A 24,957-nucleotide genomic window follows, 5' to 3' on the forward strand; every position below is an offset into this window, starting at 1 on the left:
AACAAAACCATCTCATTGATTGGAAAACAATATTGTTAAAATGTCAATTCTTCTCATCAATCACCACATTCAATGCAATGCCACTTAAAATCATAGCAGGATTTTATTTTTTTAACATCTTTATTGGAGTATAATTGCTTTACAATGGTGTGTTAGTTTCTGCTCTATAACAAAGTGAATCAGCTATACATATACATGTATCCCCATATCTCTTCTCTCTTGTGTCTCCCTGCCTCCCACCCTCCCTAGCCCACCCCTCTAGGTGGTCACAAAGCACAGAGCTGATCTCCCTGTGCTATGCGGCTGCTTCCCACTAGCTATCTATTTTACGTTTGGTAGTGTATATATGTCCATGCCGCTCTCTCACTTTGCCCCAGCTTACCTTTCCCCCTCCCCGTATCCTCAAGTCCATTCTCTAGTAGGTCTCACAACAGGATTTTTTAATTGAATATTTTAATTTGTATAAAACTTATATGGAAATGCAAACAATTCCAGGAAAAAAAAAACAGCTGGAGGACTTAAACTACCTGATTTCAACACTGTATAAAGCTACAGTAATCAAGACAACATGGTATTGGCATAAGGATAGAAAATTAATAGATCCATGGAACAGAATATAGAGTCCAGAAATGGAACATATATATAATCAATTGAATTTCAACAAAGGCAGTAATATTATTCAATGGGAAAAGTCTTTTCAATAAATGATGTTGCAACAACTGGATAAACATATGGAGACAAATGAATTTTAATTCCTACTACCCTGGCCTCACAAAACTGATACAAGGGGTGGAGCTGGAGGCTCCCAGGTTCCCTTCTCTCCTACTCAGTCCCCAGCCCTTCAGTCACCCTGTGAGCAGGACCTAGCCTTGTGCCGCTTTCTGAATACTGGACTCCACAGAACTTGGGCCCAGCAGAGTGCCCAGTGTGTAGGGACAGCTGGAAGGGCCTGACCCACGTAGGGACCCCCCTCTTGGCCCATTTGGTTTCACGTGCCAATTAGTCTCCAGCAGTTTTGTTTCCCAAGGGCTTTAAAGAATCTACAGAGAAGGAAAACCCCGAAGAAAGGCTTAATAAAGTGGATTCCTCCAGCTTGCCTGACTGCAGGAGCAGCAGGGTTAAGAAGAGATGTCGTGAAGTCCTGAGTGCGAAAGTCAGATGACAGACCTGGAATTACGGGAACATGCAAGGTGGTGACGGGGGAGGTCGGGAGCCTAACGGTGACCTGAATTCAGATCCACCGCTTGCTGCTTCTGCGACCTTCATTCTGTCCACCCACGTGTTCATTGAGTGTCTGCTCCAGCCAAGCACCTGGTTACTGAGATGCTAAGATCAAGCCTCTGCCTCAGAAGCTTAGCACTGGGACAGAGCTGCAAAGTGACTCTGAAGGCAGTGATATTCGTGCACCCACCCTGCCAATAAGGGTGGAAGGAGCAGAAGCTGAGAGTGGGCAGGAGGCTGTAGTCAGAAGCCCAGAGCGGTAGCTCGGGAGCGTCGTTGGCCCTGGTAAGGGACCCGCTTCAGGAAGGGTTTTTAACGCCAACTCCGTCTTTTTTCCATTTCAGAGGAAGACGGAGCTTCTTTTCGCCCGGCACTGATTGCGCAATACCCGCGTAAGACTAGGCGGGGCCACCAGCTCTCCTCATTCACCCCAAACCCGCGAGAGCGGTGCTCGGGACCGAGGTGTCCCGCAGACCTCCAGCAACTAGCAATCAGAAGGGGACTTTCTCGCGTTCAGCAAAAGACACTCTCGATCCCTGATGGCTCTGCCGGCTGTCACCTCGAGGCGACCTGAACAGCGAGCGCTCCCCGACCGCACGAGGCAGCGGGGACGTAGCGCGCCGGCCGCCTCGGGCTCCCGGGCCTCGGTTCCTAGTCCCAGGCCTCCGTTCCGGGGCCCCAGGGCTCTCATCTTCGTCCTTTTGGGTGTCCTGCTGTCGGTGAGTCCCTATCGCGGGTGCTGGCTCCGGAAGGCGCGCTTGGCGGCCGGGAAAGGGGGTGGGCGGGACGTGGGGACACGGTGGGGTGCCTGCCCGAGTCACCTGCGGCCCGGGTTGTCTGAGCGGGACCAGCAGTGGGCAGAGTCGGGAGAAGGAGCAGAGTCATGACCCGGCAGGACCTACCGGGCCCAGAGGGAGAAAAGCCCGCGTTCCTAGGCTTGTCTGGCTGCCCCAGAAGTAAATTCCAGAGAGAAGAGTTGAAAACTCCTTAGCAAGCCTTGATATGGCCCAGCCCTTCCCTCTCATTACCATACTCCGCTTCGCACCCCCTCTCTCCTCCCTCTCCTTTCCTTTCCTTCCCAGCTTCCTCCCTCCCATCTCCCTTCTCCTCTCCCCTCCTCCTCCCCCTCCCCTCCCCTCCCCTCCCCCTTCCCCTCCCCTCCCCCTTCCCCTCCCCTCCCCCTCCCCTCCCCTCCCCTCTCCTCCACCCTTTTATGCCTCTGTTTAAATTCTAAAACATGCTCATTGCATCTATTCTTCCCATTGATTTTTACAGATAAGTAGCTTTCCCATCCTCCGTTGCATTCAGCACCCGTTCTTGGCTGCTGTGAGCAATTTGCCAAATTCCTTCCGGGCACTTTCTTCCACAGCAACATACAGGGCTTACAGGGTAAACCACCAGTAATCATACAGCTGACCCCAGGGGCTCTGTCTTTAGTTTAGGAGGAAAGAGTGTGAAGCTTTTATTTTGATTTCCATTTTGAGATCGAAACAGGTAAGGTGTGCATCCTGGAAAACCTATTTAATGGCTGCCCTGAGCTAGGAGGCGGAAGGCTTGTTAACGTAGCTTGTCTTTTCACCTATACAACAACCATCCAAACCCACAAAAATCTCAGAAGAAACAGACCTCAGACCACAAGAAGACCTTGAGAACAAGTCTGACGCACTGTGTCACAGCTGCTCAGGTTAAGAGTAAAAGACAAACACTGAATGATATTACCTATATGTGGAATCTGAAAAATACAACAAACTAGTGAATAAAACAAAAAGAACCAGACTCACGCATATAGAGAACAACCTGGTGGTTACCAGTAGGGAGAGGGAATCAGGGAGGGGCAATATAGGGATAAGGGGAAAAGAAGTGTTGTTATGGGATTATATGAAATCACGTGTGTGAAACGTTTGAAAATTGTAAAGCACTAGAGAATTTAAAGAATCTTAAAAAAAAAAAAAAAGAGTAACGGTGTAGCTTTAGGGTGTGTTTGTCTCGTCAAGCAAAGAGTAGTGTTTGTTTGGTTGACTCTTATCAGGGAAAAGAGAGAGTGAAGATCAAACTAGACTGTTTTGCAGTCTAAGGGGGGGGCGGGGGGGAGGGCAGGAAGCGACGGGGGCGGGAAGCAGGAGAGGGAAATCCCTGCTCATGATTCATCTCTGGGCAGAGCAGGGTCAGTAGAGTCTACACAGGGCTCAACTTAACACACTTCCACATCTCCTCCTTCCTTCTCATTTCCTCCCTCTTTTTTTTTTTTTTTTTTTTGCTATGCTGGCAGCATGTGGGATCTTAGTTTCCTAACCAGGGATCGAACCCTTGACTCCTGCAGTGGAAGCGGGGAGTCATAACCACTGGCCTGCCAAGGAAGTCCCCTCATTACCTTCTCTCTTTTGTCCCAGGCTGCTGCTCCAGTGCAGCCCTCCTGTCTCCCTCCTCTGTCTCTGTCTCTGTCTCTGACTCTCTCTCTCTCTCTCTCTCTCACACACACACACACACACACACACACACACCCCCCGCCCCCACAGACACACAAGTCTGTGGGTCGGCAAAGCCTCAGATCTCCACCACACCCGGGTCCCTCAAACAGGGTGCAGTGGGGATTACACACTAGGAAGCCTCCTCCTCGCCCACCCCCTCCCCCTTTTACTTTGACTTTGTTCTTGTCTGTGATCCTGTCCCTGTGGACTTTTCACCCCATGTCCACCAGTGTCCCTGCCACCAGTAGCATTGTCACCTCTGTCTTGCAGCCCCTCCAGGCTCTTTTCACCTTGGTGACCTTGGTGGTGTTTATGGGGGTGCGGGGGGTCTTTGTGTCTCTGCCTCAGCTCCCTGTGGCCGAAACTGTTCCTGCACAGGGCTGCTCAGCAAGCTCCAGACGTGCCTCCCCTAAACGCACATGGGTTCTAAGATGCCTGCACTAATGCTGGTATGATGTCCTTGTCCTGTTCTAGGGGATATTTATGGTGGGAAATATGACTGGCAGGTTGGGAACAGAACAGAGGTAACTGAATGTCCTGTTGAGGGATTGCCCAGGTCCAAAGGCACCATGGAGTCAATTTCAAGTTTTCACTTGATGTTACCAAAGATTTTTAAAAAGGCACCATTTGTAGTGTTAAAAGTGTCAATTCATCAGGAAGACATCTTAATCATAAATATTATGTGCCTAATAGTAGAGCTTTAAAATATCAATACATAAGGCAAAAACTGATGAAATTAAAGGACTATCATATCACCCTTTAATGAAGATGAAAAAGGATAGTAACACTATCAACCACCATGGGAATTGCCCCGCAGTCCAGTGGTTAGGATTCTGTGCTTTCACCGCAGAGGGCACCTGTTCACTCCCTGGTTGGGGAACTAAGATGCCGGAAGCCCTGCGGCACGACCAAATTAAAAACAAACTTAAAAAAAAAGAACCAAAAAAAACCTATCAACCACCTTGACTTAATTGACATTCAGAGAGCACACTGCAACATCTAATGAAGTCTCATTCTTTTTTGACAAACGTGGTACTTTCATCAACATAGACCACATTCTGGACAATTTTAAAAAGTCTAAATAAGTTTAAAAGCAATGAAATCGTATAGACTCTGTTCTCTGACTTCAATGAAATTACATTACTAGTCAAGAATGATCTCTAGAAAAAAAAACTCCAAAATTTGAGTCTAAAGCAATATACCTCCAAAGCATTCATGGTTCTTAGATGAAATCAAAAGAGAATTTTTTTTAATTTCAAAATAAATAATAATGAATATATACCACATGGAAATTTGTGGAAGACTGCTAAAGCAGTGCTTAGAGTAAACTGTGTAGTTTGCAATTAAAGACCTTCCTTCTGTTAAAAGAGTAGGGGGTTGGGAGAAATAGGGAGTAAAATTTTAAAAAATAAAATAAAATCAGTGACTGGAAGATCCACATTAATCACCATAAGATAAGTGCAAATTAAACTCAAAAGAATAAGAAGGAAATAATAATAATATGAGTAGAAATCAATGAAATAGAAATACAAACAGTTAAAGGAATTGACAAACCAAGCATTGATTCTTTGAAATAATCAACAAAATGAATAAAATAAAATCAATAAACCAAATTTTAAAAGAAAAAAAAGCAAAAAAAACCACCACCCAATATAAAGAATTAACGATGGGATATTATTACAAACTCTGCAGCCATGAAAAGGATAATAAGGGGATCTTACGAATAATAATTTGATGCTGATAAATTGGACAACTTGAATAAAAAGGACAAATTCCTTGAAAAATACTACTTAGCAAAACAGATACAAGATGATTCTACTCAGGTTCTGGACATTGCTCTAAGTCAGAGGAGAAAGGCATAAAGATCGGAAAGGAAGAAATAACCAACTGTATTCATTTGCAGAGAACAACTGCTAGAACTAAGTGAATCTAGCAGGTCATAGCATGCAAGTCCGGGAGCATAGGAGGCAATAGGATTGTGTGAGCAGGAAAAGAGGACGCAGCCATTACCTAAACTCAGAGGAGGCCCAGCCTGGAAAAGGGAGGACTAGAGGGACACACATTAGCACAGCTGTCTCTAAGTTCTTCAAAGAATTTTATGTGTCAGAGGGCTGCATTTTGTCTTATTTGGATCCAGCCAGTCAAACTGGGCTCCACATAACTTGTTTTTGGTTCAATCTTCTTTTTTTTAAAATTTAACATTCTGACTTAAAACACTCTCAAATTACAGAAAATTGCAAAAACCGTACTAAACACATTTCCTTGAACCATCTGAGAACAAGTCAATGACAGAATGCACATCACCCCTTAAAGCTTCAGTGGGGGTTTCCAACAAACCAGAACATTCTACCCCCATAGTTAAATGCAGCCTTCAGAGTCAGAAAATTAACATCCAAAGGGTACTATCAGCTAATCCTCAGACCCCATTCATATTTCTCCAGTTGTCTCTATGATATCATTTATTGCACAGAGATCCTATCCTGAATTGCTGTTTCATCTTTTTCTGTGACTCCTTGATATTTAGTGGGAAATTGACAGACTATTTTTGAGGACAGGTTGTCAACTTCCTTTTTATTTTATTTACTTATTTACATGTATGTTAGATGATTTTGTATTTTTCCTACGTGCCTGCTATGGGCTGAATTGTGCTCCTCCACCACCAAATTCATATGTTTAAATCCTAACCAACAGTAGCTCAGAATAAGACTATGTTTGTAGATAGGGTCTTTAATTTATTTAATTTTTTAAATAAAAAATATTATTCAATTTATTTAATCTGAAAACCAAAACCATACAAAACAGTTCGTCCATTTCACCCATCCTGCACTCCTACCCCACCTGTTGCAACCATCAATCTGTTCTCTGTATCTATGAGCTTTTTATTTTTTTTTAGATTCTGCATATAAGAGAGATCATATGGTATTTTTCTTTGTCTGACTTTTTCACCAAGCATAATGCCCTCAAGGTCCACCCATGTTGTCATGCATGGAGAGGTTTAAATTTTTGTGGCAGAATAATATTCCACTGTGTTTATATATATATATATATACCACAATTTCTTTATACATTCACCCATCAATGGACACTTCAGTTGTGTCCATTTCTTGAGTATTGTAAATAATACTGCAGTGAACATGGGGTGCTTTTATCTTTTTTAGTTAGCGTTTTCATTTTCTTTGGATAAATACACAGAGGTGAAATTGCAGAATCATACAGTAGTTATATTTTTAACTCTTTGAGAAATCTTCATACTGTTTTCTATGGTGGTTGCACAAATTTGCATTCCCACCAACAGTACACAAGGGTCCCCTTTTCTTCACATCCTCCCCAACGCTTATTCTTTTTCTGTCTTTTTGATAATAGCCATTCTAACAGGTGTGAGGCAATAGCTCATTGTGGTTTTGATTTGCATTTCCCTGATGATTAATGACGTTGACCATATTTTTATGTACCTATTGGCTATCTGTATGTCTTCTTTGGAAAAATGTCTATTCAGAACTTCTGCTAATTTTTAAATTGGGTTGTTTGGGGGATTTTTGCTATTGAGTTGTATGAGCTCCTTATATATTTTGGATATTACCTGTTTATAAGATACATGATTTACAAATGTTTTCTCGCATTCAATATGTTGCCTCTTCATTTTGTTAACAGTTCCCTTTGCTGTGCAGAAGCTTTGTAGTCCCACTTGTTTATGTTTGCTTTTGTTGCTTTTGCTTTTGGTGTCAGATTCAAAAAATCATTGCCAAGATCAGTGTCAAGTTGCTTACTGTCTATGTTTTTTTCTAGGAGTTTTATGGTTTCAGTTCTTATGTTCAACTCTTTAATCCATTTTGGGTTGATTGTGTGTATGGTATAAGATAGTGGTCCAGTTTCATTCTTGTGCATGTTGCTGTCCAGTTTTCCCAACACCATTTACTGAAGAGAATGTCCTTTCCCTATTGTATATTCTTGGCTCTCTTGGCATAAGTTAATTGACCATATATGCATGGGTTTATTTTGGGGCTCTCTATTCTATTCCACTGATTTATGTGTCTGTTTTTATGCCAATACCATACTGTTTAATTGAAATAGCTTTATAATATAGTTTGAAATCAGGAAGCAAGATGCCTCCAGCTTTGCTTTCCTTTCTTAAGATTACTTTGGCTATTCAGGGTCTTTTGTGGTTCAGTACAAATTTTAATTCTTTGCTCTATTTCTGTGAAAAATGCCACTGAAATTTTAATAGAGATTGCATTGAATCTATAGATTGTTTTAGATGTATGAACATTTTAACAGTATTGATTCTTTAAATCCATGGGCATGGACTATCTTTCCATTTATTTGTGTCTTCTTCAATGTAGTTTTCAATATACAGGCCTTTGACCTCCTTGGTTAAATGTATTCATAGGAATTTTCTTTTTTAGATGCAATTGTAAATTAGATTGTTTTCTTAATTTCTCTTTCTGCTGGCTTTTTATTAGTGTAAAGAAATGCAACCAGATGTTTTCACGTTGATTTTGTATCCTGTAACTTTACTGAATTCATTTATTAGTTCTAAGAGTTTTTTCGATGGCATTTTTAGGATTTTCTATACATAATATCATGTCATCTGTGACATGTGACAATTTTACTTACTCCTTTCCAATTTGGATGTCTTTTATTCCTTTTTCTTACCTAATCACTCTGGCTGGGACTTCCAATACTATGTTAAATAAAAGTGACAAGAGTGAGTGTCCTTATCTTGTTCCTGATCTTAGAAGAGGTAATTTTAGCTTTCCACCATTGAATATGATGCTTGCTGTGGCCTTGTCAGATATGGCCTTTATTATGTTGAGGTCTATTCCCTCTATATCTGCTTTGTAGAGAGTTTTATCATAAATCAATGTTGAATTTTGTCAGATGCTTTTTCTGCATCTATTGAGATGATCATATCATTTTTATTCTTCATCTTGTTAATGTGGTGTATCACATTGACTGATTTGTGGATTTTGAACCATAGTTTGCATCCTTAGAATAAATCCCACTTGATCATGTTGCATGGTCCTTTTAAGGTATTGTTGAATTCAGTTTTCTAATATTTTGTTGAAGATTTTTGCATCTATGTTCATCACGGATATTAGCCCGTAATTTTCTTTGTGCATGTGTGGCTGGCTTCCAGTCATCCTGAATCTAGGTATTGAGATCTTCTCCTTTGGGATAGGACATGTCTTGGCACATGCTCGACTACTGGGAACACTTAAAAAATATAATAGGCTGCTTCAGCAATCCCGAAAGTTTGAGAGATGACTAAGAGCTGGGGGAGGGCTGAACAAAAAATTCATTTCCTACACAAGGCTACTCCTTCAAGACTGGGAGAGAGATGGTTGTTTCATCTACTGTATAGAAACAAACACAGTCAAGCAAAATGGAGAAACAAAGAAATCTGTTCCAAATGACAAAATAAGATAAAACCTTAGGAAAAACGCTTAATGAAATGGAGATAAGTAAGTTCCTTGATAAAGAGTTCAAAGTAATGGTCACAAAGAAGCTTGCCGAACTGGGGAGAATGAATGAACACAGTGAGAACTTCAACAAAGAGATGGAAAATATAAGAAATATAAAACATTGGGATCCTTTTTTTTTTTTTTAAAGACTGTCTTTGAAATTCAGAGTGTATTTTTCACTTGCAACACACCTTGATTCAGAGAAGCTATTTGAAGTGCTCCATCCCCACATGGGCCTAATGATTACTGTATTGGACACCACCACCTGGGTCTCTAGAACTGAGAGAAGAAAGTCCTAATCCCTGTCCTCAACGAGCTGCCAGTCAATGGAAGACACAGAGAGGCACAGAAGTAATACAGTAAGGAGGGAAAAGCCTTCAGATAAAGCTCATGCCATCTGCCCCGGCAAGAAAACAATAGGAAAAAATTTAAGCTGTGAAGAGTCAAACGGTGACCCAAAGAAAGGGGGTTCTGTGCTCTGGAATGCAAAGGTATTCTCCAGGAACTAAGCTGAAGACTTGCAGGAGCTGTCACGACCTGGGAGCCCATGTCCCAAAGCTTGACCTTCACCTCCAGGCTCTCCTCCTTCAGGTGACCTCACTCTTCCCTGCAGGATCTATCTGTCATTCTCATCTAATTCATATTTATCAGTAATGAAAGATACTCTAAAAAAACCAACTTTCAAAACCTTTCCTTAATAATGTATTATGATGATGACACTTTCTATCAATGATAAAAAAGTGACTATTCAATAATGGTGATGGAGCAACTAGGATGACTTCTGAAAAATAATAGTGTCTTCCTTATGCTCTTCTTATATTAGAAAATTAAGACTAGATGGATCAATGAATTAATTGTAATATATGAAACAAAAAAGTACTGCAAAAATATGAGAAAAAAATTCTTACAAGTTCGGAGAGGGGAAAGACTTCTTCAGTATGACAAAAAACTATAAAACTTGCCTAAAGTCAACTATATAAAAATTAAGAAGAAAGCTGCATGGAAGAAATCATGACAAAGTTAAAAACAAATTAGAAAAAAATACTCAGAATACAAAGCACACTTAGAAGTGTAATTTCCTTAATCTATAAGAATTCATAATGGGGACTTCCCTGGTGGTCCAGTGGTTAAAACTCCGAGCTTCTACTGCAAGGGGCACAGGTTCGATCCCTTGTCGGGGAACTAAGATCCCACACACTGCATGGTGTGGCAAAAAAAAAAAAAAAGAGTTCATAATGAACTGGAAAGAAGATCAACAAGGAAATAGTAGACTTGAACAACACTATAAACCAACTAGACCTAGCAGACATCTATAGAGTACTTCAGTCAACCACAACAAAATACACATTCTTTTCAAGTGCACATGGAACATTCTCCAGATTAGACCATATGTGAGCTCATAGAACAAATATCAATAAATTTAAAAGGAGAGAAATAATAGAAAGTATACCCTCCCACCACAATGGAATGAAATTAGAAATCAATAACAGGAAGAAATTGGGGAAGTTCACAGCTATGTAAAAATTAAACCACACTCCCAAATAACCAATTAGTCAAAGAAGACATCAAACAGGAAATTGGAAGATATTTTGAGATGAATGAGATTGAAGATACAGCATACCAAAACTTACGGGATATAGCTAAAGTAGCTGAAAACTTAGAAAGAAATTTATAGCTGTAAATGACTACTTTAAAGGAAGAAGAAAGATCTCAAATCAATAACCTAATATTGTACTGTAAGACACTGAAAAATGAAGAGCAAACTAAAGGTAAAGTAAGCAGAGGAAGGAAATAATACAGATTAGAGCAGAAAGTAATGAAATTGAAAGTAGAAAAACAACAGAGTGTGTGCTGATGGGTGTGTGATGGGCCTTGTGGTGCCCTAGCCCTTCTGCTTGCCCATGACCATGGTAGAAACAGGGAAAAGCCGATGCTGGTCAGGTCTCCTGTGCCATGGGGAAGGGGTGAAGGAGGGAGATCAGGGTCATGGAGGGGAAATGAACCTGCCCCCGGCTATGGTAGACCGGCAGCTCTGTGAGATGTTATGCTACTTATTATCTGTCTTCTTTTCACTGGCTATATTCCTAAAACCTAAAACAGGCAGGCACAGAGTGGGTACTCCCATGTTTGTTGAACGATTAAACAAAGGCTGGATAGTATTCCACTGTGTGGTTGTTACATAATTTAGTAACAATTTGCATAACACTAAGAATTTTTGATTTTTTTCAAAATTATTATTACATTGAATATATGTGAAAATAAATCCATATATATTTTTCTGATCATGTAAATAGGGTGGCTTGGGCTTCCCTGGTGGCGCAGTGGTTGGGGGTCTGCCTGCCAATGCAGGGGGCGTGGGTTCGTGCCCCGGTCCGGGAGGGTCCCGCGTGCCGTGGAGCGGCTGGGCCCAGTGAGCCGTGGCCGCTGGGCCTGCGCGTCCGGAGCCTAGAAGAATAGAATCTGGGTCAACCTGCAAAAGTATCTTTTTACCGTAGACCTGCATACACACACTCACGTGGTCACATGTACATCCGGTTTTGGTTCATATAGTTCAGTAGTTTTGATCTTATGTTGTGGGCCTTTTTTCATTTTTGCTAACTACAAAAAAATTGGTTTAAACTTGCATTTCTTTATTTTCATTATTTTTGTTTATGATTTTGGTCTTTTCTGCTTAGAGTCTTTCTAAGAAGACAAGCTATCATGCCTGTGCATTTTCTCACATACAGACAATAAGTTCCTAATTTTTTGTTATCATTTTATTTAGTCTAATATTTTAGAGTACAGAAATTTTCATTTTTAACTAGTGAAATTTGTAGATACAACACTTTTTAATTGCTTATAAGCTTAGAGAGACCCCATATAAGATGACGTTCTCGAATCTCGTAGAGAATTTTTATTTTTTTTAGCGTGTAGCTATAACCTAAATGGAATTTATTTTGTGATTGATATGATGTGTTCCCTGAATTGTTCTGAGTCACTTTCTGGTTCTTCCAACCCCATTTAGCAATGGATTCTCCTATTTCTCTCTGCTTTTGGCCTGTCCTTGATCACAGTTCAAATGTTTATACAGACATTGGTCTCTTTCTGCCTAGACAGTTCCTTTTTGCTCATTTCTTGCTCAATACACATTTTAACTTAATAACGTGAATGTAAAAAAAAAAAAGAAAGAAAGCAAACATTTAAAAGGTCAGTTATCCCTCCATCCTAATTAACTACTTTGATATTTTTAAAAAGAGGTCAATACACGTTCAAAGTGAGAAAATTTAAATAGTACAGAAAGGTTCTCAGACAATAGTGAGACCTCTTTCACTCTTTTCCCAGCCCCCTGGCTCTTTTTATTTCAAGTAACTAGGAGAGGGAATTTCTTGTGATTGTTTGCCAGAATCTTTATGTATATGCCATGTATATATGCATATGCATATGTATAGCTGTATATTTTTACACGCAAGACATTATACTATGTAATGCGCTCTTCCCAATGAAATTTTCTCATATATTTTAGTATGTAACAGAGCAAATACCTTTTCCTTACTTTTTAAAAACTTATAATTTTACCCAGGCAGAATTTAGAATTGTTTCACAAGATTTCCTCCACTCCCCCCAAAAAAAATCATTGAAGTTTTTATTAAATTTATCTTAAAATTTAAAAAAAATCTAGTAAGAATTGAGATATTGTCAATATTCAACATATTTCTTATGAAGGTAGAATTTCAAGTCAAGTACAGTCGTCCCTCAGTACCTGCAGGAAATTGGTTCCAGGAGTTCCCACATATGCCTAAGTCTGCAGATGCCCAAGTCCCTGATATAAAATGGCATGGTAAAGGCAGCCCTCCATACCCACGGGTTTTACATCTGTGGATTCAACCAACTACAGATAGAAATTTCAAAATGTGCAAATATGGAGAGCTGACTGTATATGTTTTGAAAATCCACATATAGGTGGATTCACAAAGTTGAAATCTGTGTTGTTCAAGGTTCAACTGTATTATAACTCAAGATTTATGCTTTTCTTCACATAAATTATTACATTTTCTTGTCAAGGCTGTTTTCTTGGTATTTTAAGCATTTTGTAAGTTGGACCCTCTTGTCATAAATTTTCTGATTCAGTTTTAAACTCTACAATCATATCTAAAATAACAACTGTTTTACCTGCTCCATCCAAGAATCTGCCTCATTTTTTTTTTCACAACATGCTTCATAGGCTAGAGTTTTCAGAATAATGTTCAACTATCCTTAGAAAAAGCAGGTGTTTTCATATTGGATGGACTCTCTTGGAGAGGCCCTTAGTATTTAACCATTAAGAACAAGGTTGGGGATAAAATGTCCTACTGTAGAGCACAGAGAACTATGTTCAATATCCTATGATAAACCATAATGGAAAAGAATATGAAAAAACATAATATATATGAATAACTGAATCACTTTGCTGTACAGCAGAAATTAACACAACATTGTAAATCAACAGTACTTCAGTAAAAATTAAATTAAATTAAATTTTTTTTAAAAGAATGAGGTTGGGACTTACCTGGTGGCACAGTGGTTGGGAGTCCACCTGCCGATGCGGGGGGCGTGGGTTTGTGCCCTGGTCCGGGAGGATCCCGCATGCCGTGGAGCAGCTGGGCCCGTGAGCCATGGCCGCCGAGCCTGCGCGTCCGAAGCCTGTGCTCCATGATGGGAGGGGCTGCGGCGGTGGGAGCCCCGCGTACTGCAAAAAAAAAAAAAAAAAAAAAGAATGAGGTTGGGTCTTGGTTTCATGTAGAAATTCTTATCATTGTGGATGCAGCCTCCGATTTTGAGATGGTTTCAAAAAATCAAAATTGGTGCTAAATTTTACCAAATATCTTTCCACCTTCCATAGAGGCTATCAGATGCTTTCATTCCCTTATTTAGACTATTGATATGGTACATTATTACTGATCAAAGCACCTTTGCATTTGTGGAATAACCTTTACTTCTATTTTCCAAAGTGCCCTCATATATATTCTTCACTTGAGTCACATATAGCCTGGGATGGAGTGCCTGTCTCCTGATGGGGTGGGTGAGAAAGGACTAGAAGGGGCAGAAGGGAGCTGTGTGGAGTGCTGGGAATGTTCTATGTCTTGATTGGATGATAACTATTCAGCTGCATACAGCTGTCAAAGCTGGAGCAGACACTTAAGAAGTGAGCATTACTGCAGGGAATGTGTCCATTAAAAAAATATCAAAAGGAACCAAAACGAAATTGTAGGGCTGAAAAGTCAAATAGCTGAAGTGAGAAATCCGCACTAGAGGTGTTTAACCACACATTTGACAGGTAGAAGAAAGGATCAGTGAACTTGAAGATAGGACAAAAGAACACAGGGCAGATAGCCCCTGCACGTGCATAGGAGTGGAAGAATTGATTTAGGAAATCACAGTGTCCCTGGTTTATCTCTTCTCCTTGAAAGGGAAGCAGTTGATTATCCCTTTGAAGAGTTTGTCAATAATATCAAACAATACAAGAAAGGCCATTAGCTACAAAATATTTACATATTTATGAATCCATGACCAAAATATGTAATTTTAAATAAAAATAAGTGTGTATTTTTCTCCCCCATCCTCCTGTTCTCCTCTGGAGCAGTGCTGAGTGACCCAGGTGCAGGGGTGTGTTTTCTTGCTGTGTGACCGGCTCCTTCCTTCTACCCTTTATGCCTCAGGCTCACCTTACATGAGTGTGTCTCCTGCTCTGACTCTGGATTTCCAGGCGCCAGGTTCCTGGGGAACTAGAGTCCAGCCCCTCCTCCCTCCTTCTCCTCCCTGCCCTTCCCCTGGGAGAGGGACCCCAGCCTGGCCTGGCTTCCCCACAGCCTCCCCAGGTGATGTCTCTGGGCCACACCTGGGCCTGCTGGGCTCCCTTGACGTGCAGACCGGCTCTGACAGAGCTGCTGGGAAGGGGGGGTGGGGCCCTGCTTGCTGGGGTCATTCTGTGACCCCTCACCTGGGGGCCTCCTGCAGCTCCTGGGCCACCTTCCCTTTCTGTCCCCGCTGGCCTCTCTGCATCCTCATCAGTGGGCCCAGTGGCTCAGCCCTGCAGCCTCACAGAGACCCATTACTTCTCCCCTGGACTTTAGGCCCTAGCTCTCCTTCTCACTTAGAGTTTCTGGAAGGCTTCATGGTCCCACCTCTGTCCCCTTCCCAGAACCAAGGTGCTGAGTGCACAGCTGCATCCCCCACCCCCAGAGGCTGCCCTTCTGCCCCTGCCCATTGGTACCTCAGCCTCACCCTGAAGACACGGAAACCACAACCTGCTGTTTTACTCTTCCATAGTCCTCGAGTACCATCTCTCCCCTCCTCCACAATCTGCTCCTGCTCAGTTGTCCCCCTTTCTCCTTCCCTTTTGCTCCAAACCAGTACTAGGTGTCCTCTTACTATAGGGCATTCCCATTCTCCAGCCTTGTACCTTTTCTCCTGCATTTCACCTTTGCCCCAACTTCCCCACCCCAACGCAGACAATAAACCTTCTGTGGGGTCACCTCTGAAGGTGAGGAAGATAAACTGCATTCCCAAGATGGCAAGTGTCCATTGTTATGCTGGAGCCCTGCAACCATCCCCTCCCCCAAAGCTCAATCAATCACCAGCATCCGGATAGCCAAGAACTTGTGAATATATTTGAAAATATATCTTCAGTTAGATTCTTGATCATGTTCTTAAGGTAACTTCCTAGAAGAAGTGGGATATTGAGTTAAGCTATAGAGGTATTTTTTTCCTCTACACACACACACACACACACACACACACACACACACACGTGCACTGTTTTGGTTCCTACCAACAGCTCGTTCATTTTGGTCTGGAGATTTTGGGGGAGCTATGGTCAGGGTTCCTCACAATTGATTCCGTGCACTCGTTTAGCCCCATGCTGGAGAAAGGTCAGGCGCAGGACTGGGGTTGAGGAGGCAGAGGGTCATGCTGGGGCTGGGAAGCGGCAGGTCTGCACAGAGCTCTCCAGGGCCCTGCAGGTGGATGAGGACAGACCCTGGCAAAGTATTCACACCTTGAGAGGGATCAGGGCATCCTTAGGGAGGGAATGTCCTCACCACAGGGCGGGAAGATCCCTGGAAGGGAAATGGCCCAGACAAAGCTCACCTCCATCTTGTATGCCCTGGTCTGCAGCAGCAAGCAGGGACCTACATCTCCTGGCTCCTGAGGTTTCCCTGGGAAAATCCCTTCCTGTACCCACTGCTGTCTTGTGAGTTGTTCAATCATTACTACCATTATGGTTAATCTAACTTCCCTTATTCAAAGAAAAGAAGTGTACTGAAATTAGCGTATCAATTTAGAGGAGAAAAATATTCAGTTATATGCCTGATCATTAACTTTACACTTAACATCTTCCATCTATATCTGCTTACTTTTCTCTGTCATATGGGCCCAAGTCCTAATCTACCTTACTGCCATTTAGAATGTAGAATATTGCAGTACTGCCAACAGGTGGGATCTTTAACAATATCCAAAGGTATGTTTAAGGTAGAACATGCAGGATTGTTATTTCATTTTAAAAGTCAGGCACAATATATATCCAATATTTCAGTGTACATTAGGAAAACAACCAGCTCATCAAACTTGTGCTTTAGGGTTTGGAACCCTTTCTATTCTCGTACCTTGTCTTGTACATGTTTTAATGATCCATTACTAGGTTACTTTTACGTTACATTTTCTTCTGATTTTAAAATAATCTGATTTAAAATAATAATATTTTAAAATAAAATAATAAAATTTAAAAATAATATTTAAAATAATCTGATTTTAAAATAATCTGATAATAAAATAATGAGGCAGACACACCCTGAGGTGACCACCAATGAGTCCAGCCCTGTGTAATCCCACCTGAGGGTATGGACAGAATCTGACTTCCTTCTCACCAAGAAAATGCCAAGGTGATGGGATGTCACCCCCGATTGGGTTACGTTATGTGGACAAAGGGATAGGATGCCACTCTTCGTTTCTATTAGTTGCATCCTCCGTCCACTAAATCTCCAACCAGACTCCTTCTCTCTCCACATACTCCCTGTGTCACGCAGTCACTAGGGGGCCTAGTGATGGTGACACTCAGCATACACAGGAACGTCATGAGATTTCCTCTGAGGCCAAAGCACTCAGAAGTGCTCCTACAGCACCCACAAAGGCTGTTCAGACCCTGACCACCAGGCAGGCCCAAAAGGGCCAGAGGTGGTGGGCGGTGGGTGAACTCATGCCCACTGGCTCCAGTGAGGTGGTCTCTACACTTGCGTGGTTCTGATTCTTCTAGCTGGCCAATAATCCAGGCAGAAGAAGTTCTGGAGGATCCTAGGTCACCTTGCTCATGGAGAACCTAAAACCCCTTCAACACTCACCATGCATTTAATTTTCTCCTTCTCTCTTTTGGGAATATAAGATGAACAGGAATGTTGTTAGCAACAGTTCTCAAATAAGTCTCATCAAAATTTGTGTGTACATATTGTAGAAAATAAATGTCCCATTATTGCAACAATCAGATAATACATAAATGTTCCTATAAGAAATCTCTCTCCAGCATTGTCCTGGTTGGCTCTTGACTGCAGCTAAGGACAGGGAGGAATCTGTCTGTGAAAAGATGCCCAAAAGAGGTGATGGGGTGACACATGAGGTCACCCACCCGAGTCACGTCTGTCCCGGGAGAAAGAGTAATGAGTGTCACAACTGCTGCCCTCCTGAAAAGCAGATTCACTCTTCTGGCTTCCTCTCTGTGTCCTTTCCCAAAAGGGGAGGGCTCCACATATGACTGGGCTTTTGAAAGCATAGTTCACTCACAAGAGAGGTCTGAGAGCAGCCGAGTGGTATTTGAATGTTGTGTAATGTTTTTCGATTGTAACTAAAGGGCAGTAGTTACCCTTTGCTGATCTAGATGTGTCTTCCTTATCTGGAAGTTCTCTGCATGGTATAATTCACAAGAATCTGAAAACTTTTCCTGTAACATCAGGAATAAGACAAGGATGCCCACTCTCACAGCTTTTATCCACATAGTACTACAAGTCCTAGCCAGAGGAATTAGGCAAGAAAAAGAGATAAAAGGCATCCAAATAGGAAATAAAGGGAGATGCAAGAGGGAGGAGATATGGGGATATAAGTATATGTATAGCTGATTCACTTTGTTATAAAGCAGAAAATAACACACCATTGTAAAGCAATTATACTCCAATAAAGATGTTAAAAAAAATAGGAAAGAAAGAAGTAAAACTGTCACTATTCTCAGAGAACATGATACTATATATAGAAAACCCTCAAGACTCCATCAAAAACTCTTAGAACTAATAAATGAATTCAATAAAGTTATCTTTATTGATATAAATATCTATTGTATTTCTTTACACGAATAATAAACCCTCAGAAAGTGAAATTAAGGAAATAATGTTATTTACAATTGCATCAAAAAGAATAATATTCCTAGGAATAAATTTAACAAAGGAAGTGAAAGATCTGTATACTGAAAACTACAAGACATTGAAGAAGACACAAATAAATAGAAAAATAGTAAATGTTCATGGAATTGATGAATCAATATTGTTAAAATGTTTATATACCCAAAACAATCTACAGATTCAATGCAATCCCTATCAAAATTTCAATCGCATTTTTCACAGAAATAGAAAAAAATGATCTTGACACTTGAGGTAAGGAAGATGGCAGAGTAGAAGGACATGCTCTCACTCCCTCTTTCGAGAGCACCGGAATCACAACTAACTGCTGAACAATCATCGCCAGGAAGACACTGTATCTCACCAGAAAAGATACCCCACATCCAAAGGCAAAGGAAAAGCCACAATGAGACGGTAGGAGGGGCGCTATCATAATAAAATCAAATCCCATAACTGCTGGGTGGGTGACTCACAAACTGGAGAACACTTATACCACAGAAGTCCACTCACTGGAGTGAAGGTTCTGAGCCACACATCAGGCTTCCCAACCTGGGGGTCTGGCAACAGGAGGAGGAATTCCTAGAGAATCAGACTTTGAAGGCTAGCGAGATTTGATTGCAGGACTTCGGCAGGACTGAGGGAAATAGAGACTCCACTCTTGGAGGTCACACACAAAGTAGTGTGCACATTGGGACCCAGGGGAACGAGCAGTGACCCCATAGGAGACTGAACCAGACCTACCTGCTAGTGTTGGAGGGTCTCCTGCAGAGGTGGGGGGCAGCTGTGGCTCACCAAGGGACAAGGACACTGGCAGCAGAAGTTCTGGGAAATACTCCTTGGTGTGAGCCCTCCCAGAGTCTGCCATTGGCCCCACCAAAGAGCCCAGGTAGGCTCCAGTGTTGGGTCACCTCAGGCCAAACAACCAACAGGGAAGGAACCCAGCCTCACCCATCAGCAGACAAGCGGATAAAAGTTTTACTGAGCTCTGCCCACCAGAGCAACAGCCAGCTCTACCCACCACCAGTCCTTCCCATCAGGAAACTTGCACAAGCCTCTTAGACAGCCTCATCCACCAGACGGCAGACAGCAGAAACAAGAAGAACTACAATCCTGCAGCCTGTGGAACAAAAACCACACTCACAGAAAGATAGGCAAGATGAAAAGGCAGAGGGCTATGCACCAGATGAAGGAACAAGATAAAACCCCAGAAAAACAACTAAAGGTAATGGAGATAGGCAACCTTACAGAAAAATAATTCAGATTAATGATAGTGAAGATGATCCAGGACCTTGGAAAAAGAATGGAGGCAAAGATCGAGAAGATGCAAGAAATGTTCGAAAAGACCTAGAAGAATTAAAGAACAAACAAACAGAGATGAACAATACAATAACTGAAATGAAAAATACACTAGAAGGAATCAATAGCAGAATAACGGAGGCAGAAGAACGGATAAGTGACCTGGAAGACAGAATGGTGGAATTCAATACTGCAGAACAGAATAAAGAAAAAAGAATGAAAAGGAATGAAGGCAGCCTAAGAGACCTCTGGGACAACATTAAACGCAACAACATTCACATTATAGGGGTCCCAGAAGAAGAGAGAGAGAAAGGACTCGAGAAAATATTTGAAGAGATTATAGTCGAAAACTCCCCTAACATGGGAAAGGAAAGAGCCACCCGAGTCCAGGAAGCACAGTGACTCCCATACAGGATAAACCCAAGGAGAAACATGCTGAGACACATAGTAAGCAAATTGGCAAAAATTAAAGACAAAGAAAAATTAAGGACAAATTTTATACACTGATGTGTATAAAATGGATGAGTAATAAGAAAAAAAATAAAAATAAAATAATCTTAAATTTGTATGGAACCACCAAAGACCCCAAATAGCGTGAACAGTCTTAAGAAAGAAGAACATAGCTAGAGGCATCCTGCTTCCTGATTTCAAACTATATTTCCAAGTTATTGTAATTAAACAGTATGGTATTGGCATAAAAACAGACACATCGATCAATGGAATAGAATAGAGAGCCCAGAGATAAACCCATGCATATATGGTCAATTAATTTATGCCAAGGGGGTCAAGAATATACAATGGGGAAAGGATTTCTGTTCAATAAATGGTGTTGGGAAAACTGGAAAGCCACATGCAAAAGAACGAAACTGGACCGCTATCTTACCCCATACACAAAAATTAACTCAAAATGGATTAAAGGTTTGAACATAAGAACTGAAACCATAAGACTCCTAGAAAGAAAACGTAGGCAGTAAGTTCCTTGACATTGGTCCTGGCAATGATTTTTTGAATCTGACACCAAAAGGAAAAGCAACAAAAGCAAACATAAACAAGTGGGACTACATCAAACTAAAAAGCTTCTGCACAGCAAAGGAAGCCATCAACTAAACAAAAAGGCAACATCCTGAATGGGAGAAAATGTTTGCAAATCGTATATCTGATAAAAGGCTGATATCCAAAATATATAAGCAACTCATACAACTCAATAAGAAAAACCAAACGATCCAATTAAAAAATTGGCAGAAGATCTGAACAGATATTTTTCCAGAGAAGACATACAGATGGCCAGCAGGTACATGAAAATATGTTTAATATCACTAATCATCAGGGAAATGCAAATCAAAACCACAGTGAGATGTCACCTCACACCTGTTAGAATGGCTATTATCAAAAAAACCCAGGAAATAACAAGTATTGGTGAGGCAGCGGAGAAAAGGGAACTCCTGTGCACTCTTGGTAGGATGGTAAATTGGTGCAGCCACTATGAAAAATTATGGAGGTTCCTCAGAACATTAAAAATGAAACTACCATATGATCCAGCAATTCTACTTCTGGGTATTTATCTGAAAAAAAATGAAGACACTAACTGGAAAAGATATCTGCACACCCATGTTCATAGCAGCATTATTTACAATAGCCAAGATCTGGAAACAACCTAAGTGTCCATCCATCAATAGATGAATGGATAAAGAAATTGTGGCATATATATATATATATATATATACACACACACACACACACACACACACAGACATACACACAATGTGCTATTATTCAACCATAAAAAGAATGAAATCCTGCCATTTGTGAAAACATGGTTGGGCCTTGAGGGCATTAGCCTAAGTGAAATAAACCAGACAGAGAAAGAGAATACAATATAATCTTTCTTACATATAAAATCTTTAAAAAAAAAAAAACCAAAAAACAAAACCCAAAAAACCCCCAAATCAAGTTCACAGATACAGAGAACAGATTGATGGTTGCCAGAGATGGGGAGGGCGGGTTGGGGTGGGGGTGGAGAAATGGGTGAAGAGGGTCAAAAGGCAAAAAGAAAAGAAAAAAGGACTGTATGCAAACGGAGAGTTAAGAGACTCAGAGACAGCTCCATGACTGTGGGCTTTTGCACAGGGGCTGGGGAGGATTTCCTCTGGCTGCTTGGAATGTCTCTTGCTTCCTCTTGGTTCTCAGTGCCATGGTAGGTGACGAGGCTGGGGGCTACCCAAGACCTCCACCAGCCTGAGTCATCAGTTCCGTCCAGTCTGCCTTGGATTCTCTCTGGCAGCTCCCCTCCCCAGGACCAGCTTAGACTCCCCTTCCTCTAGTTGGACTGTTACTAGAAGACCTGCCTCAGGCCACCGGGGTCAAGGGGCAGTGTGTAAAATATTTTTAAAATGTTTTTAATTAAAAAAAACTTTCCTCAAGTCACACAGGGATTTATTGACTCAGGGATGATTAGAACCCAGAGGTCTCCAGTGGACATGTTGGTATTCTGGTCTGCAATTAAAAAAAAGAAAAAAAAAATCAAATATAGGGTCTGGTTGGGGGCATTGCTGTGACAAACAGCAAATACAAAAGCACTTCCCTACCAGGCTTCTGGGCCCTCAGCAGGCTTCTGAGGGGGCAGCTTCCAGAACACCTCCCAGTTGTGGTCCCCCCCTCCACTTCACCCCACCACTACCACCATGCAGCAAAGGACAGGGACCCTTGTTCCCAATCTGCAACCTCCTAATAGGAAGTAGGCCTGTGGAGCAAAATGATGAAGGAAAGAAAGGAAAGGCATAGAGGGAAGAGGAGGATGACTTACTCTGCTTTGAACCAGGCTCACCGTGAACAGATTATTCCTTTCACTGGAAGAGGTTTTCATAATAAAGGTTCCTTTCTCTTTATTTTGCATCGTTATATCTGAAAGGTGCCGTAACAGACTTTGATGGAACTTTAAAAAAATTTTTTAACAAAGTATTTGTACCTGCATTGTGTTGTAAATGCTCACACCTCCCTAGGATAGAGGGCCCAGCACCAGTGAAGAATGGGGGACAGACTCGGGCTTGGGAACAGCACCATGGAGTCCATGGCAAGAGCCCGCAGATATCAGAGGCCCAACCCAGACACTGGAGGGTGAGGGAGAGGGTAGAGGAAGATGCTGGGAACCCTGAGGGGGTATTCACCAGGGTCCAAATGTTCTATCAGGTACAACTTCAGGTTTTTAAAACAAACGTGATGAAAGTAAATTTATACAGCCATGCTAATGATAATTAAGGTCCTTAAAAAGTAGAATTCACAACAGGAAAATATAGTGTGTATCCTTTGCCTTTAAATAAATACTTATTTGTAATTCGATAGTAAATTGATCATTAACATTAATTACGTGAATAGGCCCAGGGCAAAAAATCCCACCAGGTCTCTCTCATTCTCTAAGCACTTAAATCTCAGAAAGTGCAAGTGAGTCTGGCAGTCTACTCATTTTTCTAACAATTCAAGGTTTCTTAGTTCACACCCCTACAATAACGTGCAGGGGCGGGGCTGGAGGCGCTCCGCAGACTCTCGGGGCGGGGGGCGGGGTCTCCTTCTTGGGAGTCCCTGTTCTCTGGCCTCCTTGGGGCCCTGGTTAATGGAAGGGGGCGGGGAGGAGCAGAAGCTGAGAGTGGGCAGAAGGCGGTAGTCAGAAGACAGGTGGTTCAGGGTTTATGAACGGGTGGGGCATTTGCCCTGCAAGGGGGCAGGGTCAGGACCCGCCTTGAACGCAGATTCTGAATCTCACAGCCCGGATCACAACAGAGCATGTGGGAGGTGCCCTGTCCCCACCTCCAAAGGCACAGACCGTACGTACCCTTGATGAAAAACCGCATCCCCAGGCATCAGCCGCCAAAGCAGGCAGTTCCCTCTTTGAAACAGAGGTGCCATCAAGGTCGCTGGGCTCCTCTCCTGAGCCACACGCGATTGGCTAGAAGTGGTGAATGTTTACGTCAACTCGATGGAAGGCGTAGCTCATTCGCCCCCGCGGGTGACGCAACCTGAGGACGGTATAAAGCTAGCGTCAGGCTGAATCATTAGACCGTAGAGCCCTGACCCGCGCGTCCCACAGGCGGCGGGGACGATCCCGCGCCCCACGAAGCACACTTTCATTCTTGATGGCCGCTCTGCGGCGACCTGGACAGCGAGCGCCCCGCGACCGCACGGGGCAGCGGGCACAGAGCACACAGGCCGCCTCGAGCACCCGGGCGGGGCGCGCCCCCGGTCCCAGGCCTCGGCTGCGGGGCCCCTTGGTTCTCATCTTCTTCGTCCTGGGTGTCCTGCTGTCGGTGAGTTCCTGCCGCGAGTCCTGGCTCCAGACGGCGCGCTCCGTGGCCGGGAAGGGGCGGGGGCGAGGGGGGCGGGATACGGCTGGGCATGTCCCGGCAGCACCCACCCGGGCGAAGCCCAAGTACAGGGGGTGAGGGGGTGGCGGAGTGCGGATCCGGGGCTGGCAACATCTACCTGCGGCCCCGAAGGAGAAGAGCCCGCTCTCCGCCTCCGGGTCCTTGGAGGGTCTGGCCTCCAGATTGGTCCCAGGAGAGCATCAGCGAGTGACTGACAGATCGTCTTTTCTTTCTCTTCCCCTTTCCTTCCAACGATCCTCCTCACTCTTTCTCTCTTTTTCTCTCTTTTTATTTTGCACTACGTTTAACTTTTAAAACGTGTCCTTTGTAAATCGATTAACCGTTTAGGCCCCTGCCTTCCCCCACCACTGCCTTAAGCACCTTTGAATTTCCTTTTCCCTGAAAGGGGAGCAACCTTTAACGTTGCTTGCTGTTTGTTGCAATTTATGGGTGCTGTGTAGAAACCATCAATCAACCCACAGTTGGGACCAGATTCTCACCACTTCTTTAGGAGGCGAGCTGGAGGCTCTGGGGGCGATTTGCCACTATCAGTGTGCATCCTAAAGAAACTCACTATGGAAAAAAATGTGCCTCCTTCCACTGCTTTCTCTGGTTGTTTGAGGCTCTTTTCGAAGTTTCTTATATGTTCACAGGAAAAAAAAAAGAAGTTAAGGGCCTAACAAGGTTACAGGAATCATGAAAATGTGTACTTTTCATTGTACAAATTAGTACTAAAAATCAGAAAAGAAATAACGTTTTGTAT

General features: G+C 42.5%; 1 protein-coding gene and 1 long non-coding RNA gene across 3 annotated transcripts in view; one reads left to right on the forward strand and one right to left on the reverse strand.

Moving 5' to 3' along the window:
• The first annotated feature begins 1,649 nt into the window (after nucleotides 1-1,649).
• The window catches only part of LOC111185435 (tumor necrosis factor receptor superfamily member 10A), a 35,403-nt gene continuing 12,095 nt past the window's right edge, over nucleotides 1,650-24,957 (forward strand). Inside the window, exon 1 of one of the 2 annotated variants that reach the window (XR_016393501.1) lies at nucleotides 1,650-1,940. Coding sequence is in view for 1 of the 2 variants with exons in the window: in XM_022595050.3 (XP_022450758.2) it covers nucleotides 1,761-1,940 (180 nt within the window). In the remaining variant the exon portion in view is untranslated. The remainder of the gene's footprint in view (nucleotides 1,941-24,957) is intronic. The other variant, XM_022595050.3, reaches the window with a different exon arrangement.
• On the reverse strand, nucleotides 2,418-24,152 carry LOC149748858 (uncharacterized). The gene is made up of 3 exons (XR_016393502.1): nucleotides 23,666-24,152; nucleotides 13,677-13,856; nucleotides 2,418-11,596 (listed from the first exon to the last, which is right to left on the reverse strand). It is a non-coding gene; the product is annotated as an uncharacterized LOC149748858 (long non-coding RNA).

This window comes from Delphinapterus leucas, chromosome 6 (assembly GCF_059928025.1).
Source record: "Delphinapterus leucas isolate spDelLeu-1000000601 "Yukka" chromosome 6, BTC_Dleu_Yukka2, whole genome shotgun sequence".
Lineage (NCBI taxonomy): Eukaryota > Metazoa > Chordata > Mammalia > Artiodactyla > Monodontidae > Delphinapterus > Delphinapterus leucas.